The sequence below is a fragment of the Peromyscus eremicus genome, chromosome 4 (genome assembly GCF_949786415.1).
Source record: "Peromyscus eremicus chromosome 4, PerEre_H2_v1, whole genome shotgun sequence".
Taxonomy (NCBI): domain Eukaryota; kingdom Metazoa; phylum Chordata; class Mammalia; order Rodentia; family Cricetidae; genus Peromyscus; species Peromyscus eremicus.
Window position 1 is genome coordinate 137058173 of NC_081419.1, and position 16410 is coordinate 137074582.

Below are 16410 nucleotides of genomic sequence, written 5' to 3' on the forward strand. Positions count from 1 at the left end.
CTTCCCTCTGTTCTCTTAAGAGGACTCTGCTCAGCTCAACTCCACAGATAGCTACAGACCCTTCCTTGGGAAGCTTTCCCTACCAGTCCTTCTCTGCTGCAGGCACCAAGGCCATGCTTGCCATACCACTTCCCACAATGCACTGGGGCTTCCTCCTGCGTTACCCAGGAGCAGTCAGACCTTGCAGAGCCATAGCATTGTCCTTACCTGGGGTGCTCTAGTCTTGAATTCTTGGTCCTTATTACCCAGAAGTGACTTAGGAGGACAGAACAGAGAAGATGTTGGGGGCTGGAACCCAGCTTTTCATATGATAGGTCAGCTCAGGTCAGGAGAAATTGGGAGGTTTCCTGGGTTCACCCAGTAAATGACCATAGTTAGTATGACAATCTCTATGCCTTGAGGGAGTGTCCTGCCTCTCACCTCCTCTCAGCCTCGCTTGTGCTGGTCCCTACTTTTTGCTCAGGTGTAGACAGCTCCACAGGGCTCATGCCACATCCCCATGCAGCTTCAACTCTGATTCCACACATCATGCTCTCTCTTCCAGCCAGAGGAAAGGCCTGCAGGCTCTCAAAAGCTGTGATGGGCTTCTTCAACTGCCTGCTCCACACATGGTGGTTGCTTCTCATTGTGGTGCTGTTTGTGCCCAGGCCTTCCTTGACCACAGCTCGTCTCTGGCAGAGGAGCCCCTTTTCTCCCTTTGTCTCCATCCCCTGTAAGCACAGCACCCCCTCTGAACTGAGCTGCAGCACATGCCCTCTGTGACTAGCACTGTTTGGCATGTGACAGGTACCTCCTCAATGGCTGCTCACTGCCCAGCCGAATGAGCAGTGTGTCCAGCTGGCACACTAGGCATGGTGCCAAGGGTTTCTTCAAGGCTTCTGTGCTCTGTTCAGCTCTAATTGGCTTTGTTTGGTGCCTTCCACCCTAGCCATCAAAGCTGCTAGTCCCCTCATACATGCCCTTACAACACTGTTTGCCCTAACTGAGAGTCTGTGGCATTTGGGTCCTCCCAGTACATGATGCCTGCTAGCCACAGTGACTGGTGTCTAACAAGGAGACATGGAGACAGAACAGTGCTTGCTGCCAGGGATTGGAGCAGCTTTGGTAGAGTTGGGGCAAAGAGACCAGCTATGAGAAGCTTCTGTGAGGAGGCCTCACAATAAAATGTCTCCAGGCATTTCTGAGCCCAGCAGACTCACAAAGACAGAGGACAGAGCCTTAATGCCACCCCTGAGATTCTGACCCAGCAGGCCAAGGGCCCCAGAATTTTTCTCTGTCAGAACTTCCAAGGGTGATACATAACTTGAGCAGGACAGGGTATAGTCCTCAAAGGCTTAAGAGGTCCTGGCTACCTGGTCTCCCCGAGCCTCTGGCCTGCTCTGTGTGTGAGCACTCTCCAGTATGCTGTGTATGAATCTGTCTGTTCCTGGTGTCTTCTCAGACAAGGAGCACAGATGTTTCTTTGCCTAAAGGAAGAGAAGCCACAGGCTAGCCATGGGGGTGACAGTGCACTGACCCTGGGCAGCACGGTTTCTTTCTTCTCGGGCTGGCACAAAGAATATATGATTGTTAGAGAGAAATTAGGGTCACATCTTATGCTCCAATAAGCCAGATTCAGATGTCAGTCCCCAGTATGACAATTAAAAGAACCAAATTAGGAGCTGGAGTGATGGCTCAGTGGTTAACACCACTTGCTGTTTCTATCAAGGACCCGAGTTTGGTTCCCAGCACCCACATAGCTGCTCACAGCCATATGTAGCTCCATATGTAGTTCCAGGCCTCCAAAGGTACCATGCATGCATGTGGCACACATACATACAAGTAAAATACTTACACACATACATGCAGGCAAAACACTCATAAAGTAAAAATACATTTAAAAAATTTTTTGAGATCCAATTTAACATAAAGATCAGGAAAAGGTAATTTATTCAGCATGGCCACAATGGGAAGGAGGGACAAAGAGATCAAGTGACCCTTCCAAGTTCATCTTTGGGGCCCTGCCATGAGGGCAGGTTTAAATAGAGGCCAGAATTGTGAATACCTAAGCAGTCCTGTACAAGGTGTGGTCCTGCCCATCATGGACCCTTCATTGTTTGGGGCCCACTGTCCTCAGGGTCTGACAAGTTGCAGAGCTCTTTCCGGGGGGGAAAAGTCCCTCTGGTTGGCTCAGGCTCTAGGCTTTTCTTCAGCAGGAGATCCTGGGGAATTCCTAGTTTCTTGGGGTCCGTGTTTCAATAGCCTGACAACTAAGGTGAGGGACACAGAGTCTATTCAGAATGTCTTCATCCTTGCCAGCCTGGCTTCTGCAAAGTGACTTGCCTGCGGTCTCTAGGAGCAGAGTAACAGAGCAAAGACCATGGGGAGTTCAAAGGGTCGCAGCTCATAGAGGACTTCACAAAATGCAAATGTTACCTTGGTTGCAGTCATGGGTGTTAGGCCTCCAGAGGCCCAGAAGAACCTTGTGGGATAGAGCCTTGGTTCAGTCACCATCCTCAGAGGAGGTAGCTTCATGCCAGGCAGGCTCAGATTGGCACACACTTGAGCCACAATGCCAAGTTCTGTCCAAATTATTTACTTCCCTGAGCATTCAGGGCCCAAGACTTCCATGTGGGGTACCGGGAGGCTGTCCTGCCAACAAGTCTCTATAAATTCCAGAGAATGCTGCTTAGTGGAAGAAGTTGGGCTTAGCAGTAAGCAGGCTCTCCACCTTTTGGTCACATGTACATCCATCAACTTGCCCCTCTGAGCCTGTTTTCTCATGGATGTTGTGGCTCTAACCACAGCTTGAGGCTGCTGTGTGGATTGTTTAACAGAGTGCCTGCAGTGGCCAGACCCAGAGCTCAGTTCAGGCAGAAAGACAGGCCCAATGCAGAGTGAGATGGACCTTCAGTGCCTCACAGTGTCCCTGGGCTTGAGACTGCACTATTGATTGAGCTTTGCCCGTAACCAGGCTCTGCCCATAACTAGGCTCTGTGGAGGGTGCTGACCCTGGGAGGGTTGAGAACGGAGTACGAGCTGGGCACACTGCTGTTAGGTAGGCGAGGCAGAAGCTGCCGGTCCCACCTCCCAGCGAGGCCAGAGGAAGCTGGGAGTGAGGAGACCCAGCTCACACAGGGACGTGAGAGCAGGCAGGTCTCTCAGCCTACTGCTGTCCATCACTTCAGGCCAGCCCAGGTTTCTGGCTGGCTGGAGTGGAGCAGGAGTGGATGCTGGCAGTGGTGTGCTGAGTCAGGGAGTCCATATGTGCATCCTCTACCTTGGGATGTGCAGGCCATAGTGGGTACTCCTGAGCTGGACTGGTTGAGTCTGCTATACTGTCTTCAACGAAATTCCCATTTACTAAGCACGTGCTTCTTGCCGGGAACTTAACATTCACAGTTCCCCACTGGAGAGCACACATTCATCTCATGTTTTTAGCACCTGTCCACAATCCTGACCTTTACTGATTTTTATTATACTAGAGCCCTGCCAGCCTTTCCATGGTAAAAGTGGGACATTGAGAGAGCAAGCTAATGCATCTCTGGCCTTGGTCAGCTCCTCCCCAGTGCAGCTCTTAGCCTGCTCCAAAGGCTGGCCACAATGATCAGTTTGACTGGTCCTTCCAGACCCCCTGTGCTTCATAGTATGCAAATGTGTCCCAAACTTCCTCCTCCTCTCCCCTGCAGAAGGACAGGCAGAGGGAAGTACCCCAGACAAGGAGGCCAGCAGCCAGCCTGAGAGCAGTGATGCTAACGCCTCGTCTTGAAGAGAGACCTGCTGTCCCCCCGGAACTGGAGCCCTGGCACAACCCAGCAGCCTCTTCTCTGAGCCCATATCCCAGGCCAGCCAGGCCAGCTGAGAGCCTTGTGGAGGCCTCTGTGGCCCGTACTCCAGCAAAGTCGTCTGCCCACACCCACAGGCTTCACTCTCCCTCCACCTCCCCATGGTACCCAGGTACACCATCACCACGGGATGTTATTTATTCAGCTAGGTGGGGGCAGGGCTCGAGCCAGGCCCTGCCCCCCAGGTGAGCAGCCCCTACCTGAACAGGGTCTGTCTCCACACCATTCATCCCTCCAGCCAGCCGCCTATGTTGGAAAGATCGTTCTAGCCCTTTTTTAAAGCCTCTTTTACATTTTTTAAAAACATAACTTTTTTCAGCAGAGAAGGGGGAACTGAAAATCACTTTTTTCTGTTTTGGTTTTGGTTTGAAAGCCGTTTTAAGCTTAGTTCTGATGATCTATGCAGCTCTGTTCCCCCATGGAGCCTCACAGATCCAGTTGTAGGGAAAAGATTTGGACTCAAAACTAACAGGCCAATTCTTTGCCCTTTGTACCAAGAGAGTGATACTTAGGTCCCAGGAAATAAATGCTGATGATTTGTGTGACTGGCTTAAGATTCCTTCTTTTAACCATCAAATGCCCCGCTGGGCTTTGTACCCCTCCCCCCTCCTCAGCCAGCAGGGTTCCAGTGCTGCCCTCTGTCCTGTAGTGACCAGTACAACTCCTCAGGTGGCATCTGATGAGCCCTACCCCACCCCATCCTCACACAGCCAGCGGCTACCACAGCCTGGAAGGGGCCTGTGAGAGGGCTCAGTGTGTAAAGGTACTTGCACCAGGCCTGACAACCTGAGTTGGATCCCTGGAACAGATACAAGTTGTCCTCTGAAATACACATGCTCGGTGGTGGCTTACAACTATCTAAACCCTAGTTCCAGGGGATATGGTGCCCTTTCTGACCTCTGGTACCAGGCACACACATGGTGCACATACATGCAGGCAAAACACCCATATACTCAAAAATGAAGAAATCTTAAAAATAATAAAAATCACTGCAGAGGACTCTGATTAAAGGAGCCAGGAGTTGAGGAGCATCTGCTCAGACAGTTCTGGAAAAGTCACTTGTGGAGTTTGGTCCTGGCTCCTCCTAGCCCAGTCCCCGGTGTGGGGCCCCAGGACTCTTCATTCTTAGCCACCCAGTCCCAAGACCCCATTCACCACGTGCTGCAAGGTACCAGTCACCAGCTGCTTTATTGAACACCAGATTTTCAGCCTTAGAAGGAAGGTTTCCAATTCACGATTCACCCATGATTGGCAAGGCCCCTGGGCCCTGGCCAGAACACCCGATCAGAGTACAGACCTGGCACTCCACGGTCTGGAAGGAATGAAGGTAAGTGTCACAGAGTTGTGAAGACTCCATCCACAGGCTGAGGCTCAGAGAAGTGGCCTTGCCATCTTCAGGGGACCTGCCCTGCTGGTCAAGTCAGAGAGACAGAAAGGTCAGAGCACTCAAAACACATAAGGCACTGGGGAGAACACAGAATTCCGGGCCCAGAGAGTGACTTCCTTCCACAGACAGCAAGACGCGCTGCAAGGAAGGGGATGTGTGCCTTTCCAAGGCCATATGAAGGGACTCCGGGAGCTAGAACTGGGCCAGCTCCTTGTTCGGGTCACACCCCAGGCTTCCCTGATGGTTGAGGAGTCTTCAGAAAGCCTGTCAGATAGTAGCTGCTCAGGAATGGCCACCCTGACAGTTGGCTGCCTGACAACTGTGCCCAGAAGCCAGGCAGTCCTCACTTAGTCTCAGCGCTGGCCCCTGCTCCCCCAAGGACTTCTGCTACAAGGCACACAGAAAGTTAGGGACGGGGTGGGGTTGTTACTGCGCCCCTGCAGAGGTGTACCCCTCCCCCCAAGGACTTCTGCTGTGAGACACACGTAAGGTAGAGGAGGGACAGGGTGAGAGTTGCTGGGCCCCCGCAGAGGTGTACCTTCAGCCTGTGGCGGCCATTGGTATTCTCTGTAGAGTCGTTCCAGAAGCTCCTTCTTCTCTTCCTCGGGGAGGAAGCTCGACTTCGCTGCATTGATGTTCTAGAAGGGGAGACACGGAGTTGAAGAGAAGGAAGGGAGTGGCCTCGTGAACCAGGGCAAGGGGCTCGCATGAGGCCACAGGACAGCATGAGCCGTAGCAGGGACCACAGGCCCCCATACTCAGTGCGGATGTGGGGAGGTTGGATGTGGGCAGAGGCCCTTGCAGGGATTCACTCAGGACATCAGAGCCCAAGACCAAGGTCTCGGTGGAGGAGCAGCCTAAATGGCAACAAAATTTCCACAGCCAGACCCCTTTCTGGGGAGAGGCATCAACACAAGCAAAGGCTAAGCCACCTGGTCCCTCAGCTGGGATGCCGGTGCCAAGGCAGCTCTGTGGAAGGCTTTTGGTGCTAGGCTCGGCTTGGCATGTCAGGCAAACCGACTGTGGGTCTCCAGAGTTCCCAGGCAGTCCTCACACAGACACCTGGGCCAAGTGTCAGGGCCGCAGCTCACACCTACTCACCAGTCGCTTGAAGTCCTCCTCAGTAAAGCCCATGTCCCGTTTGGTCATCTGGTAGTCAGTGTCCAGGGTGGACTTGAAGATGAGAGGGTCGTCTGTGTTGAGTGAGTAGTTGGCCTTATCTTTCTTGAAGCTGGGGGAGGGGCCGGCAGGGAGAAAAGACCTCTTTACTCCTAGAACCATCGCTGCCCATTTCCCCCTTCGATCTTTACACAGCCTTGGACAACATGAAGGGTTGTGTTCCGGTACCCAGGAGGACACTTAGAAAACTCAGGAGCTGATCTCAAGCCACCCTGCCAGTCCTGAAGCAAAGACTTCCAGAAGAATGGCCTGAGGTGACAGCCAGGGAGAAGGGCAATTTGGAGAGCCCAGAAAGCCGCCGCCGCCGCCCAAGCTGTCTTCCCTCTAGCCTTCCCCTCTCAGTACTGGAGCATGTCTGGCACCCTGCCTTCCTCTCCCAGTCAGTCCTCGGTTCCTCATACGGCTCTTCAGCACACCACATAAACTTCCTGGCACAACCCTGCCCGCCATCTTACTGAGCTTGACTGTGTTAGCTCCAACCTTATTTGCTCAGGTAGCAGTATTCAACACCCTTTTTTGTTGTTTTTGTTTGTTTATTTATTTATTTATTTATTTATTTATTTATTTATTTATTTATTTATTTATTTATACAGTGTCCTGCCAGCATGTATGCCTGGACGCCAGAAGAGGGCGCCAAATCTCATTACAGATGGTTGTGAGCCACCGTGTGGTTGCTGGGAATTGAACTCAGGACCACTGTAAGAGCAGCCAGTGCTCTCAATCTCTGAGCCATCTCTCCACCACTTCTAAATTTGTATTTATGATGTGGATGTGCATGCCATGGTGTATGTGTGGAGGCCAAAGGACAATCTGTGGTGGTGGGTTTTCTGCCTCTACCATATAGGTTAGTGGGTTGCCATGCTTTGTGGCGGGCGCCTTTACACAACTGAGCCATCTTTCCAGTCCCAGAACTTGACACTTGACTCTTCTCAAAGCACCAATCTTGGATTTCTCTGACACCATACTTTTTAAAACATCACTTAAAATTTTGGTTTTTGTTTTCTGTTTGTGTGTATGCCCATGTTTGAGAATGCACAGAGCTAGAGGAAGGTGTTGGCTGTCTTCCTCATTCTCCATCTTAGTCCTTTGGGTCAGGGTCTCTCGCTGAACCTGAAGTTCACTATTTTGAGGCCAGCAAGTTCCAGCAATCCTCCTGTCTCCACTCCCCTCCCTAGCACTGAGGTCACAGGTGTGCATGGCCATGCCTGGCTTTTTATGTGGGTGCCAGGAATCTGAACGTGGTCCTCATGCCGCACAGCAAACACTCTTACCCACTGAGTTGTCTTCCTAGCCCCTGGCACCACACTTTTGACTTCCCTTCTGTTTCTGCCTGTCCCTTAATGTCACTGTTGTGAGTTCTCTCCCTGGTCCTCTCAATCCACCATCTCCCAGAGGCTTTGTTCTTCAACCTTTGTGTTTGCATAGATGACTTGAACCTTTAGCCAGCATGCTATAGACCCATGTGTCTCCAAGACCTGCCACTGGTGTCTCACGGGCCCCGTGCACGCGTGTGCTAAGGAAGCCCAAGAGCCTCTTGTCCTCAGAGCACACTCCTTCCATCTGTGTGAGCTTGGCTGGCAGAGCTGTGGCAGCCCAAGTTTCTCCATCTGTATCCTGCCTTAGGAGAAGACAGCTTTGTCCTCATGAGCCCTGGTAAGGACCTGGTCACAGCTCTGGAGGGCCGAGTTCTTAGTTGCTGATGGGAGCCAGGTAGTATGGGAGAGATGCTCTGGGGAAAAGCTTCAAGCTGGCATTCAGGGGATGCTCAACAGCACCAAGAGTAGCAAACACCCAGACAGATGAGACTCATCTTCCCAAAGCCCAGGAGACAGTGGGGTGACAAGAATGTAGAAGCTTGCCTTGGAGGGGGCATTCTGCCGTGGCTATGGGACCCCAGTGCTATTAGTTGGGTCTGTACATCTGAGCTTCACACTCCTCGTTTGTTGGACAGAGACAGAAATGCCTGCTTCCCAACCAGTCAACGTGACTTCATTACTATGAACCAGGATGACCAGGTGCCCATTCCTGCACTCCCTCCCCTTCCTTTCCAGAAGAAAACCAACTGGGTCCCAGGAACCAGATCTCACCGGACAACTGCATGCTCCGTTTTTGGATCCCAGGCGCCTGTGAGATAACTGGACCAGGGGCAGACCTGCAAGGGGCAGGGGTGTGGCTGACGTAGCGGGCCCCAGGCCATACCAGGGGGCGGGGCAGAGCCACCTGCTGTGGCACCATTCTTGCTCGCTTTGCCAAGACCTTGCTTCAAGCCCCATGAGACCACCATCATCTGGCCCCTCCCACTCAGCCTGCCTGTCCTTCCACCTCTGTCCTAAAGGCATAGGGTATCCAGAGGCAGCGCCCAGCCTCCGACCCTCACCTCAAAGTGCATGTTTTCTTGTAGTAGCCTCTTGTAGAGGGCCTCGTCCTCCAGTGTGTGGTAGCCATGTCCTACCCTGTCTGTCTTGAGTATGTCCACAGCCTGTGGAGAGGCAGAGAGGAGCTGAGTTCTCTGGGAGCAGGATCAGAATCAGGAAGAAGAGGCCCAGGGTCCCTGGTTCCTTACCTCTCTCACAACTTCAGCAGAGCCCACCTCCCCAGCGTGGACGGTACGGTGAATGCCACTCTTCACAGCCCCCTGGAAGGGGAAGAGACAGGTTGGGGTAGCTCCGAGAGGTCCCTAGAAAGCACTGTCTTTGCCACACTTGGGGTCTAAGTTTTAGCAGGTGTGACTGTCCTCAGAGTCAGGCTAGGCTACCTCCCTAAGTACGTGGTGTAGCCTGGTTCCCAAGTCATGAGTAGAGTGGTAACTAGCCTTTACCCTGCAGCTCCTGTGCACTGAACCTGTTTGAAGGGTTTAAATGCATTGTCTAATATTCTAAAGCAAACTAAGACTATTTTAGGGTGGAGCTTAAGAAAGTCAAGTTACACAAGAACCAAGAAATGAGGCCCAGAGAAGAAGCAGTTCTGTCCAAGGTCACACAGGAAATCACAGGCACATGCAGACTCAAACACAGCTCTCCCATCTCCATGCGGGGGCTTTTGTTTCTGCCTGGTTCTGAATCCCTAACCCCAACCAAGACACACTTGGGGACTCAGGAGGCCCCAAGCTCACCATCCAAGCTCCCCAAGACCATCTCTCTCCTCAGGCCCACCTCATAGGCTTCCACGTGGCCTGGGAAGAGGCTACTTCCTTTGATGGTCTCATCACCAGCCAGGTCGATGGCCACCACGGTCTTCTGATGGTACTTCTTACACAGTTCCAGCACCTCAAGGGACCAGCCTGGGACAGAGCAATGGCACCTCATCAAACAGTTGAGAGTAGGGCTGCCCAGCTGCCCTGCTGAATGTTCTGATCCCTCGTCTGAGTCCAGAGAAAACCTAGGTTCCAGTGTCTTGTCTTCAGATCCTGACTGCTGTGTCTCCCCCACCCAAGCCTCACAGTCCCCTTTCCCAGAGGAACACCACCACCATTGGACATGGCAAGGGTCCGCTGAGACAAAGGTTGGGCTCAGTAGGTGATGAGCAGGCCGTTCCCTCAGTGCTTATCAACACCCATGGCAGACTTACCCCTACTCAGAAAATGGGAAAATAGAGCCTAATATTTAGCCCATAATATAACTCACAGGAGTATTAGTTCATTGCTAATGAGTCATGCACTTTTATATTAAGAGCCCCATAAAGTTATTATAGTGTGGGCTTACAAGATGGCTCAGTGGGGAAAGCCATAAGCCTGATGACCCGAGTTTGATCCTCAGGCGGCATCGTTGGTAGAGAAGAGGCATGTAGGCCATGCCCTATTGTAGCAAGCCCTGTAACCTCACCTCAGCCCTTGGCTTTGGTTCCCACTAATGCTTAGGGCGGGGTATAGAGTGTGACCATCCCAGGACAAGGTGTAAAAGCTCAAGAGGGGTGATGTGACTTGCCCAAGGTCACAGAATGGGCCCTGCAGGTTGAAGCTTGAGCCCTGGATGTTTGACCAATGTTGGTAACGGGAGGAATCCCAGATACCTCAGAAATCAGACCTATGCAAGAGGTTCTGGCTTAGATAAGACCGGGCCAAACCACAGAGTCCTGTGGTCTTGGATGTTTCCTTATTGTTTAGTTTCCTTTGGCTTCCTGTCACATGGCTGTCAAGACCTAGATTTCCTGATAAGGAGACTCACCAGAGCCACCAAAAGTTCACTGGTGTCCTTAGAAAGCTCAGACACATGGGGTAGGGGATGCTGGGATAGAATAGGCACAGCCCTGTGGCTAGGCCAGGCAGCCAGCAGGGTGCAATGGTACTCACTGGGTTGGTGGCGCATACAGCATAGTATGGACCGGACCTTAACCCCGAATGCTTGCTCTCCCTCCTGCAGGCCCTGGTTCACAAGATCCACAACCTCATCAGGGGTAAGGTCCCCTCTGTGTGGAGAGAGAAGGGAGGACTTCAGGCCAAGGGAAGGCCATGGGCAGCCATGGAACTGGAGCAAGGAGGGGCAGCCTTGCCCCCGAGTTATGTCTTCCAAGGAGACACGTGGACATGATTTCAAGCCCTTGTGTAAGGGGCTACTTCCTTAGAGCTGCATGGGCACTGCCAGATTCCAGTGTGAGGATGTCAGACAGCCCTCCCTATTTCTAGGTGGAGGGGGCTAAATTTGGGCCTGTTGAACTACCACTTTCTCCATGTATCAGAATCATGGCTCAGAGGGAGGGAGCAAGGGGGCCTTCAAGATGCAAGGGGTACAGACCAGAAGACGGGGATGGGCCAGACTCACTCATTGAACAAAGCCTCTAGAAGTCACTGGCTAAGCCAGGCAGAGTCATGGGCAGCTAGCCAAGCACTTCACGTAGGGCCGAGGCATAACCACAGGCAGAGGGACAGGGATCATGCCTCTTCCGGCTGAGTTGAGTCCCTGAGTCCATGGACCAGGCCAGGACTCTCAGCACTCCATCCTCCCTTCTCCGGCTGGGCAGTGCAGCCCACTCTCAGCACAGCCCCTCCGGGGCTGTCACTCACTCAGTCTGGTTCCAGGGGATTGGGTCCACTTTGGAGTTGGCCAGCAGATGTGGGCTGTAGCGCACTTCCACATACACCACACCCTCCTTGGCCTTCATCTCCACAAACTCATAGGCGATCCTTTTGATGGCCTCCCTGCAGCCCCTGGGAAGGGAAAAACACAGGTTGGCAACAACCTTCTTCCACTCCTTGGGAGCTCCAGTAGCAAGCGAGGTGCCTGCAACCCTCCTTAGATCCAACCTCTTTCCAGCTCACACGCTCTCACTGTCTGGGCACCTGCAGAGAAGATCTGAGCCACCTGGCAGGTCCTAGCACCTGGTACTTCTGACCTACAAACTCATTCTGACCCCTCACCCTTGAGTAACTGAATTGCCTCTAACGGGCATGTCTTCATGTTTGTCCTGAACCTCATTCTCCATGTAGCAGTGAGAATGATTAAAAATGGAAACCAGGAGGGCTAGTGAGATGGCTCAGCAGGAAAAGGTACTTGCTATCAAGGCTGAAGACCTGGGCTTGATTGCCAGGAGCCACAGGGTGGAAGCAGGGCACAGACTCCTGCAAGTTGTCCTCTGATTCCACCCCCTAAAGAAGAATCTAGAAAGAAAAGTAAACCAGGGCTCAGGGGTTTGGCTCAATGACAGAACATGTGTTTAGCATCCTATGGCTTCTAACTGTGGAGAAAGATCTGACTCCATGCCAGCCCCAATGGCAGTCACCAGCTTCCCTAACGTCTTGGGCCTCACATTCTTCCTCTGGCCAAAGACCACCAAGCTTGTCCCTCCCACCTCAGGACTTTGGGTCACAGTCCCATCGCTTGCCCCAGCACCCTGCACTCTGCCAGGCCTCCTCAGACCACTTTCTCTCTGGGTATCCTTTCCCCAAGCCCTAATCACCACTTGACATTAGCTATCACACCATTCTTTGAAGTGCTATTTCCCATCTCCCCTTGACTCCCATGAGGCAAAGATCCCTTCCTCTCTCTTGTCACGGCTGTGACACTTCATCTAAGGAAAGGATCTAGGGCACAGTGGCCAAATATTTGTTGAATAATGGATATAAGGCTGGCAGGGATGATAAAGGGGTACAGATATGTGAATCCAGAGGGACTCTGGAATGGGCAAATGATAGTCATGGACTTATATAGTCTGTGTGATCCTGGGCTAGTCAGTTGCCCTCTCTGATACCTGTATCAAAGGACTATTGTAAGGACAAATGGCCAAAACATCAGAAACCTCACTTAGGCCAGCACTTGGATGGAGGCAGACAAATGCTACACTTGATCTCAGCCAAAAGGCCCAGAAGTGATCCGTCAGATGTTGAAAGTGTTTTAGTTGCTGCTGAGGAGTGTGGGCTACACGAGCAAGTCAGAAAGTGACCTGTGAGAGCCTCTGTGAGCACTGATCGAATGCTGATGGGCTGTCCTAGTTAGGACTTGCCCCAGAGCAGGGAGAGCGGGCAAAGGAAGCAAGTGCCCCACCGGCCCTTGGTGAGAAGAAGGGGCCCGGCTCTGGGGAACTGGGTCACCCCCAGGAGGAGGTTCAATGGACGAGGGGGGAGCTGGGTCTCAGCTCTGCCGTGGGAGGGGCTTGCTCTCTGCCTTTCCCAGCCCCAGACCCCCACGGCTCTCCCATAGCTGTGGTTCCATTCATTCTCTAAGTGGGTCCTGAGCCTGTATACTAGACCCAGACCCTTAGTGCACAGTGAACTCCAGGAGCTGGGATCCCTGCCTTTTGGTCACCTTCTGACAGGAGAGACAGGTAAAGGGAAAACACACAGTCCACTAGACAGGAACACTGTTGATACAGATAAAGCCAGGAGGCGATGTGGTATGCCACAACATGGTCAGCAAGGCTCCCTGAGAAGGGACACAGGAGATATGTACGGAAGGCAGACCATGGGCTTTTAGGGAACAGCATTCCAGGCAGAGGGAAGAAGGGCAGATGACCTGAGGGTGGGGTGTTAGTACCCAAGGGGAGAGTAGGAGTCAGAGTCTGTAAAAAGCAAGGGCTCAAAGTTGTAGGACTGTGCACCTGGCAAGTGGGTTTTGGTGTTGGCTCTGAGCGACACAGAGAGAAGTTGATAAATTTGGGTCAGAAGGCTGGCTTAGGTTTTGAGAGTCTGAGTCCTGTCTCTTGACACTCTTTAGCGACAATTCCTGGGTCTTTTCAAAGACTAGTAATGTTCCTCATTCAACCCGTGACTCAAGACATCAAAGAAAGACCCAACTCCACCTTCATTTCCCACTCCGGTGCCTGACCTGGCCCTGCCTCCAAAGCTCCAGACTGGGGCATGGGGGACCTGATTCAGGCCCCACCCTGCTCTGCACCCATGCCTTTTCTTGACCTAGGCCAAGGGCTCTTTCTCTGAGATCTGTGATGGTGGCAGGAGCCTCGGGATATGGTGTGTTAAGGGGCAGTGAGTTCTGAACAAGACATCCCATAGCCTGAGCACCACAGGGCTTCAGCAGAGCCTCCTCTGCCTCTTGGTGGGATAAGAGATTAGGAGTCCAAAGGCAGAGGAGAGATTGGCTCAGGTGCACACCATGGTAAAAAGCAGGGCCGGAGGTTTGGAGTGCCTTCTACAGCAGCTCAGTCTGGTCTTGGTTACAGGGACAGGTGCTGCCCTGCGCCATGAGGATTGGGAACAACTCACGCGATAACAGGCATGTAGTAATCAAACTTGGCCAGGAAGCCTGGGAGTGAAAGGGGCTTGTCCATGCCGATGATGTTGTTCAGCCCCTCCACTGTATCTGCTGGGAGGGCGATGCCTCTCTTCCTAAAAATAAAACTGAGGGTGAGGGGCTGCAGCCAGGCCTCAGTGGGCAAGAGCACTGACTGCTCTTGCAGAAGACCTTGGGGTTACTTCCGAGACCCACACGAAGGCTCAAGACCATCTACAACTCCAGTTCCAAGAGATCTGATGCCTTTCAGCCTCCTTGGTAGGCATCAGGCATGCATGTGTTACACGTACCTACTTGCAGGCAAAACACTCAGACGCGTAAAATGAATTTTTAAATCTACATTAAAAAACAAAACAAATGAAAACAAAATGAGATGCCAGAGCAGGATCCAGCCAGGCCTCCCAGGGTGGCATGGAACAGACTGGTAGCCCCAGTAAGAAGCAAGGGGATCCTTCCATCTAGCTTCTCCTCTGGTACAGATGAGGCAACTGAGCTCCAAGGCCTAGAGGACAGAGTAGAGGCCTTCCAAGACTTGTAGCCAGAAGCCACGACAAATCACACATTTCCCATCCAAGTACTCACCAGGCCCAGCCCTGCTTGGCTTCCGAGAGTAAATGCATTCAGGGTGGTAGAGCTAGAGAAAAGTCCATACATCTCAAGGGACTAACAGGGAGGCTGATGCTGGGGTGAGTACCATGGCAAGCCCATGTCTTCCTCATCAGGTCCAGGGGCAGGCAGAGACGTCTGGACATATGCCCAGACAGAAGCTCTCAGACACAACAGCTACTGTACAGTATCGTAATTCCCAGGGCAGGAGCTGGGATCAGGACCTCTCCCTCTGCCCTCCTGTCTGGCATGTCATAGCAGCCTGCCCCACCCAGAACAGGTCTGCTGTGCTGGCCACCCAGCTCAGGACTCTGTCCCCATCCCTGCTCCAACACCTTCGCCTTGGAGCCTTCTTCCTACACCAGAGCTCTGCCTCCCCGTGGACTGCAGGAAGCTGGTGGGAACTTGGTGTGTCTTCCTCCTTCTGCTGTCTCCACCCACTGTGACTCAGCTCCAGTTCGTAGTGTTCCTCTAGGCCTTGGTTTCTGCTATTTTACCACCACTATTATTATTATTGGTGTGCGTGTGTGCACGTGTGTGCACACGTATGTGTGTGTGTGTGTGTGTGTGTGTGTGTGTGTGTGTTTAAAAAAGAGAATATTAAGGGGCTCAGACTTCAGCTTCGCAGCATGCAGAAGCCCTGGGTTCCATCCCAGCAATAAGATAAAATAAGCCTAGTCCCTGTAGTTTCCCAGTAAGTAACACCAAGGCCTCCCTGCTCCAGCCTGAGTGTCATGAAACCTCACCAGTCCCAGGTCCCCATAATTTACCATGGGGATGTGGTCCCTGCCCCTGCTGTGGTTCTGGCCAATAAGGTAGGTTCTCAGTACCCCCTGTTCCCTCCAGGTTAAGCTTCTTGCTGCTGGCCAGCCTGCCCACATGACCTTCCTGAGGCCATGTACAGCCATGGTGATCCTGGAGAGCCTTCAGAGGGACACACTGCTAACTATGTTCAGAGACAGTGGTCACACTGCAGCCCTGACGCCCAGAGGATGCTGAGGCCGTGACAGGCACCTGACAGCAGACAGACAAGAGACAGGGCGGTGCTGGCCCCGAGTAGCGTAATGCTGGGCAATAGAGGGAGGCTGGGTCTTCATATGCTTTACAGAGGGCCCACAGGGTGGTGAAGGGGCCTGGCAAGGAGGCAAGAGGCACCATGAAGGGCAGAAACCCGGGAGCTGGAGGAAGAAGAGATGATTGCCAACACAGTCACCAAGACAGAGAAGGGGTCACTGGCGTGGGCACTGTAAGCCAGGGCTTCTCCGCTGCCTGAAGACTCCAGGGCAACCCCCCGTCCTGAGAGCTCACTGAGGCTAGAAGAATCACACCAGTCCCTCAATATCCACTTCTTCCTGTTTTACCCAGGAATACTCACGTCTTCCTGACCTGGTTAATGAGCCGCCTTTGACCATTTAATAATACCCGACTAGAACCCATCTTAGCGTCCCATCCAAATGACCTCAGCAAGGCCCTGTGGCAATAGCTACCAGCTCCAGCTGAGCAAAGGCCACAGAGATAAGGCCAGACATGTCCCCACCACGAGAGCCATAGATGTTGAGCGTGACATCTGGGAGTGACCTTAATGGGGTATCCTGATATGCACTGAGCTATTTGTTTTTCAGCCCTTCCTTCACAGAAGGTTGCGCTGTTGATGGCAGCAGAGACTCTACCAGACTCCTGGACTAAAACCCTGCCCTGTGCTCCTGAGGAAGCCTTTGGTGCCATGGCTCAGTCT

General features: G+C 52.7%; 2 protein-coding genes across 5 annotated transcripts in view; one reads left to right on the forward strand and one right to left on the reverse strand.

The window, feature by feature from the left end:
• Positions 1 to 3775, forward strand: part of Pkig (cAMP-dependent protein kinase inhibitor gamma) — a 74493-nt gene extending 70718 nt beyond the window's left edge. For all 3 annotated transcript variants that reach the window (XM_059261865.1, XM_059261866.1, XM_059261867.1), the window contains exon 4: positions 3669 to 3775. In XM_059261865.1, the coding sequence (XP_059117848.1) occupies positions 3669 to 3748 (80 nt within the window). In that variant the 3' untranslated portion in view covers positions 3749 to 3775. The remainder of the gene's footprint in view (positions 1 to 3668) is intronic.
• Positions 3776 to 4993: 1218 nt separating this feature from the next.
• Ada (adenosine deaminase) lies at positions 4994 to 14179 on the reverse strand. 2 transcript variants are annotated; one of them, XM_059261864.1, is made up of 10 exons: positions 14042 to 14179; positions 11390 to 11533; positions 10679 to 10794; positions 9543 to 9670; positions 8954 to 9025; positions 8768 to 8869; positions 8478 to 8542; positions 6313 to 6442; positions 5750 to 5849; positions 4994 to 5232 (listed from the first exon to the last, which is right to left on the reverse strand). In XM_059261864.1, exons 1-10 carry the CDS (start codon positions 14104 to 14106, stop codon positions 5219 to 5221), a joined length of 936 nt encoding a protein of 311 aa, XP_059117847.1. In that variant the 5' UTR covers positions 14107 to 14179; the 3' UTR covers positions 4994 to 5218. The 2 variants fall into 2 exon arrangements, with proteins under 2 accessions (XP_059117847.1, XP_059117846.1); XM_059261863.1 differs by having other exon boundaries at positions 4994 to 5235.
• Between the last annotated feature and the right edge of the window lie 2231 nt (positions 14180 to 16410).

What these genes read in the sequence shown, in the direction of transcription:
- Ada (XM_059261863.1), bottom strand. Translation starts at nt 14,106, where the DNA reads ATGGACAAGCCCCTTTCACTCCCAGGCTTCCTGGCCAAGTTTGATTAC. An exon ending in ATCCCCTGGAACCAGACTGA is followed by an intron (nt 10,795 to 11,389) that starts GTGAGTGACAGC and finishes CTCTCCACACAG; the next exon opens with AGGGGACCTTACCCCTGATG. An exon ending in AGGAGGACTTCAAGCGACTG is followed by an intron (nt 5,850 to 6,312) that starts GTGAGTAGGTGT and finishes CTCCCCTTCTAG; the next exon opens with AACATCAATGCAGCGAAGTC.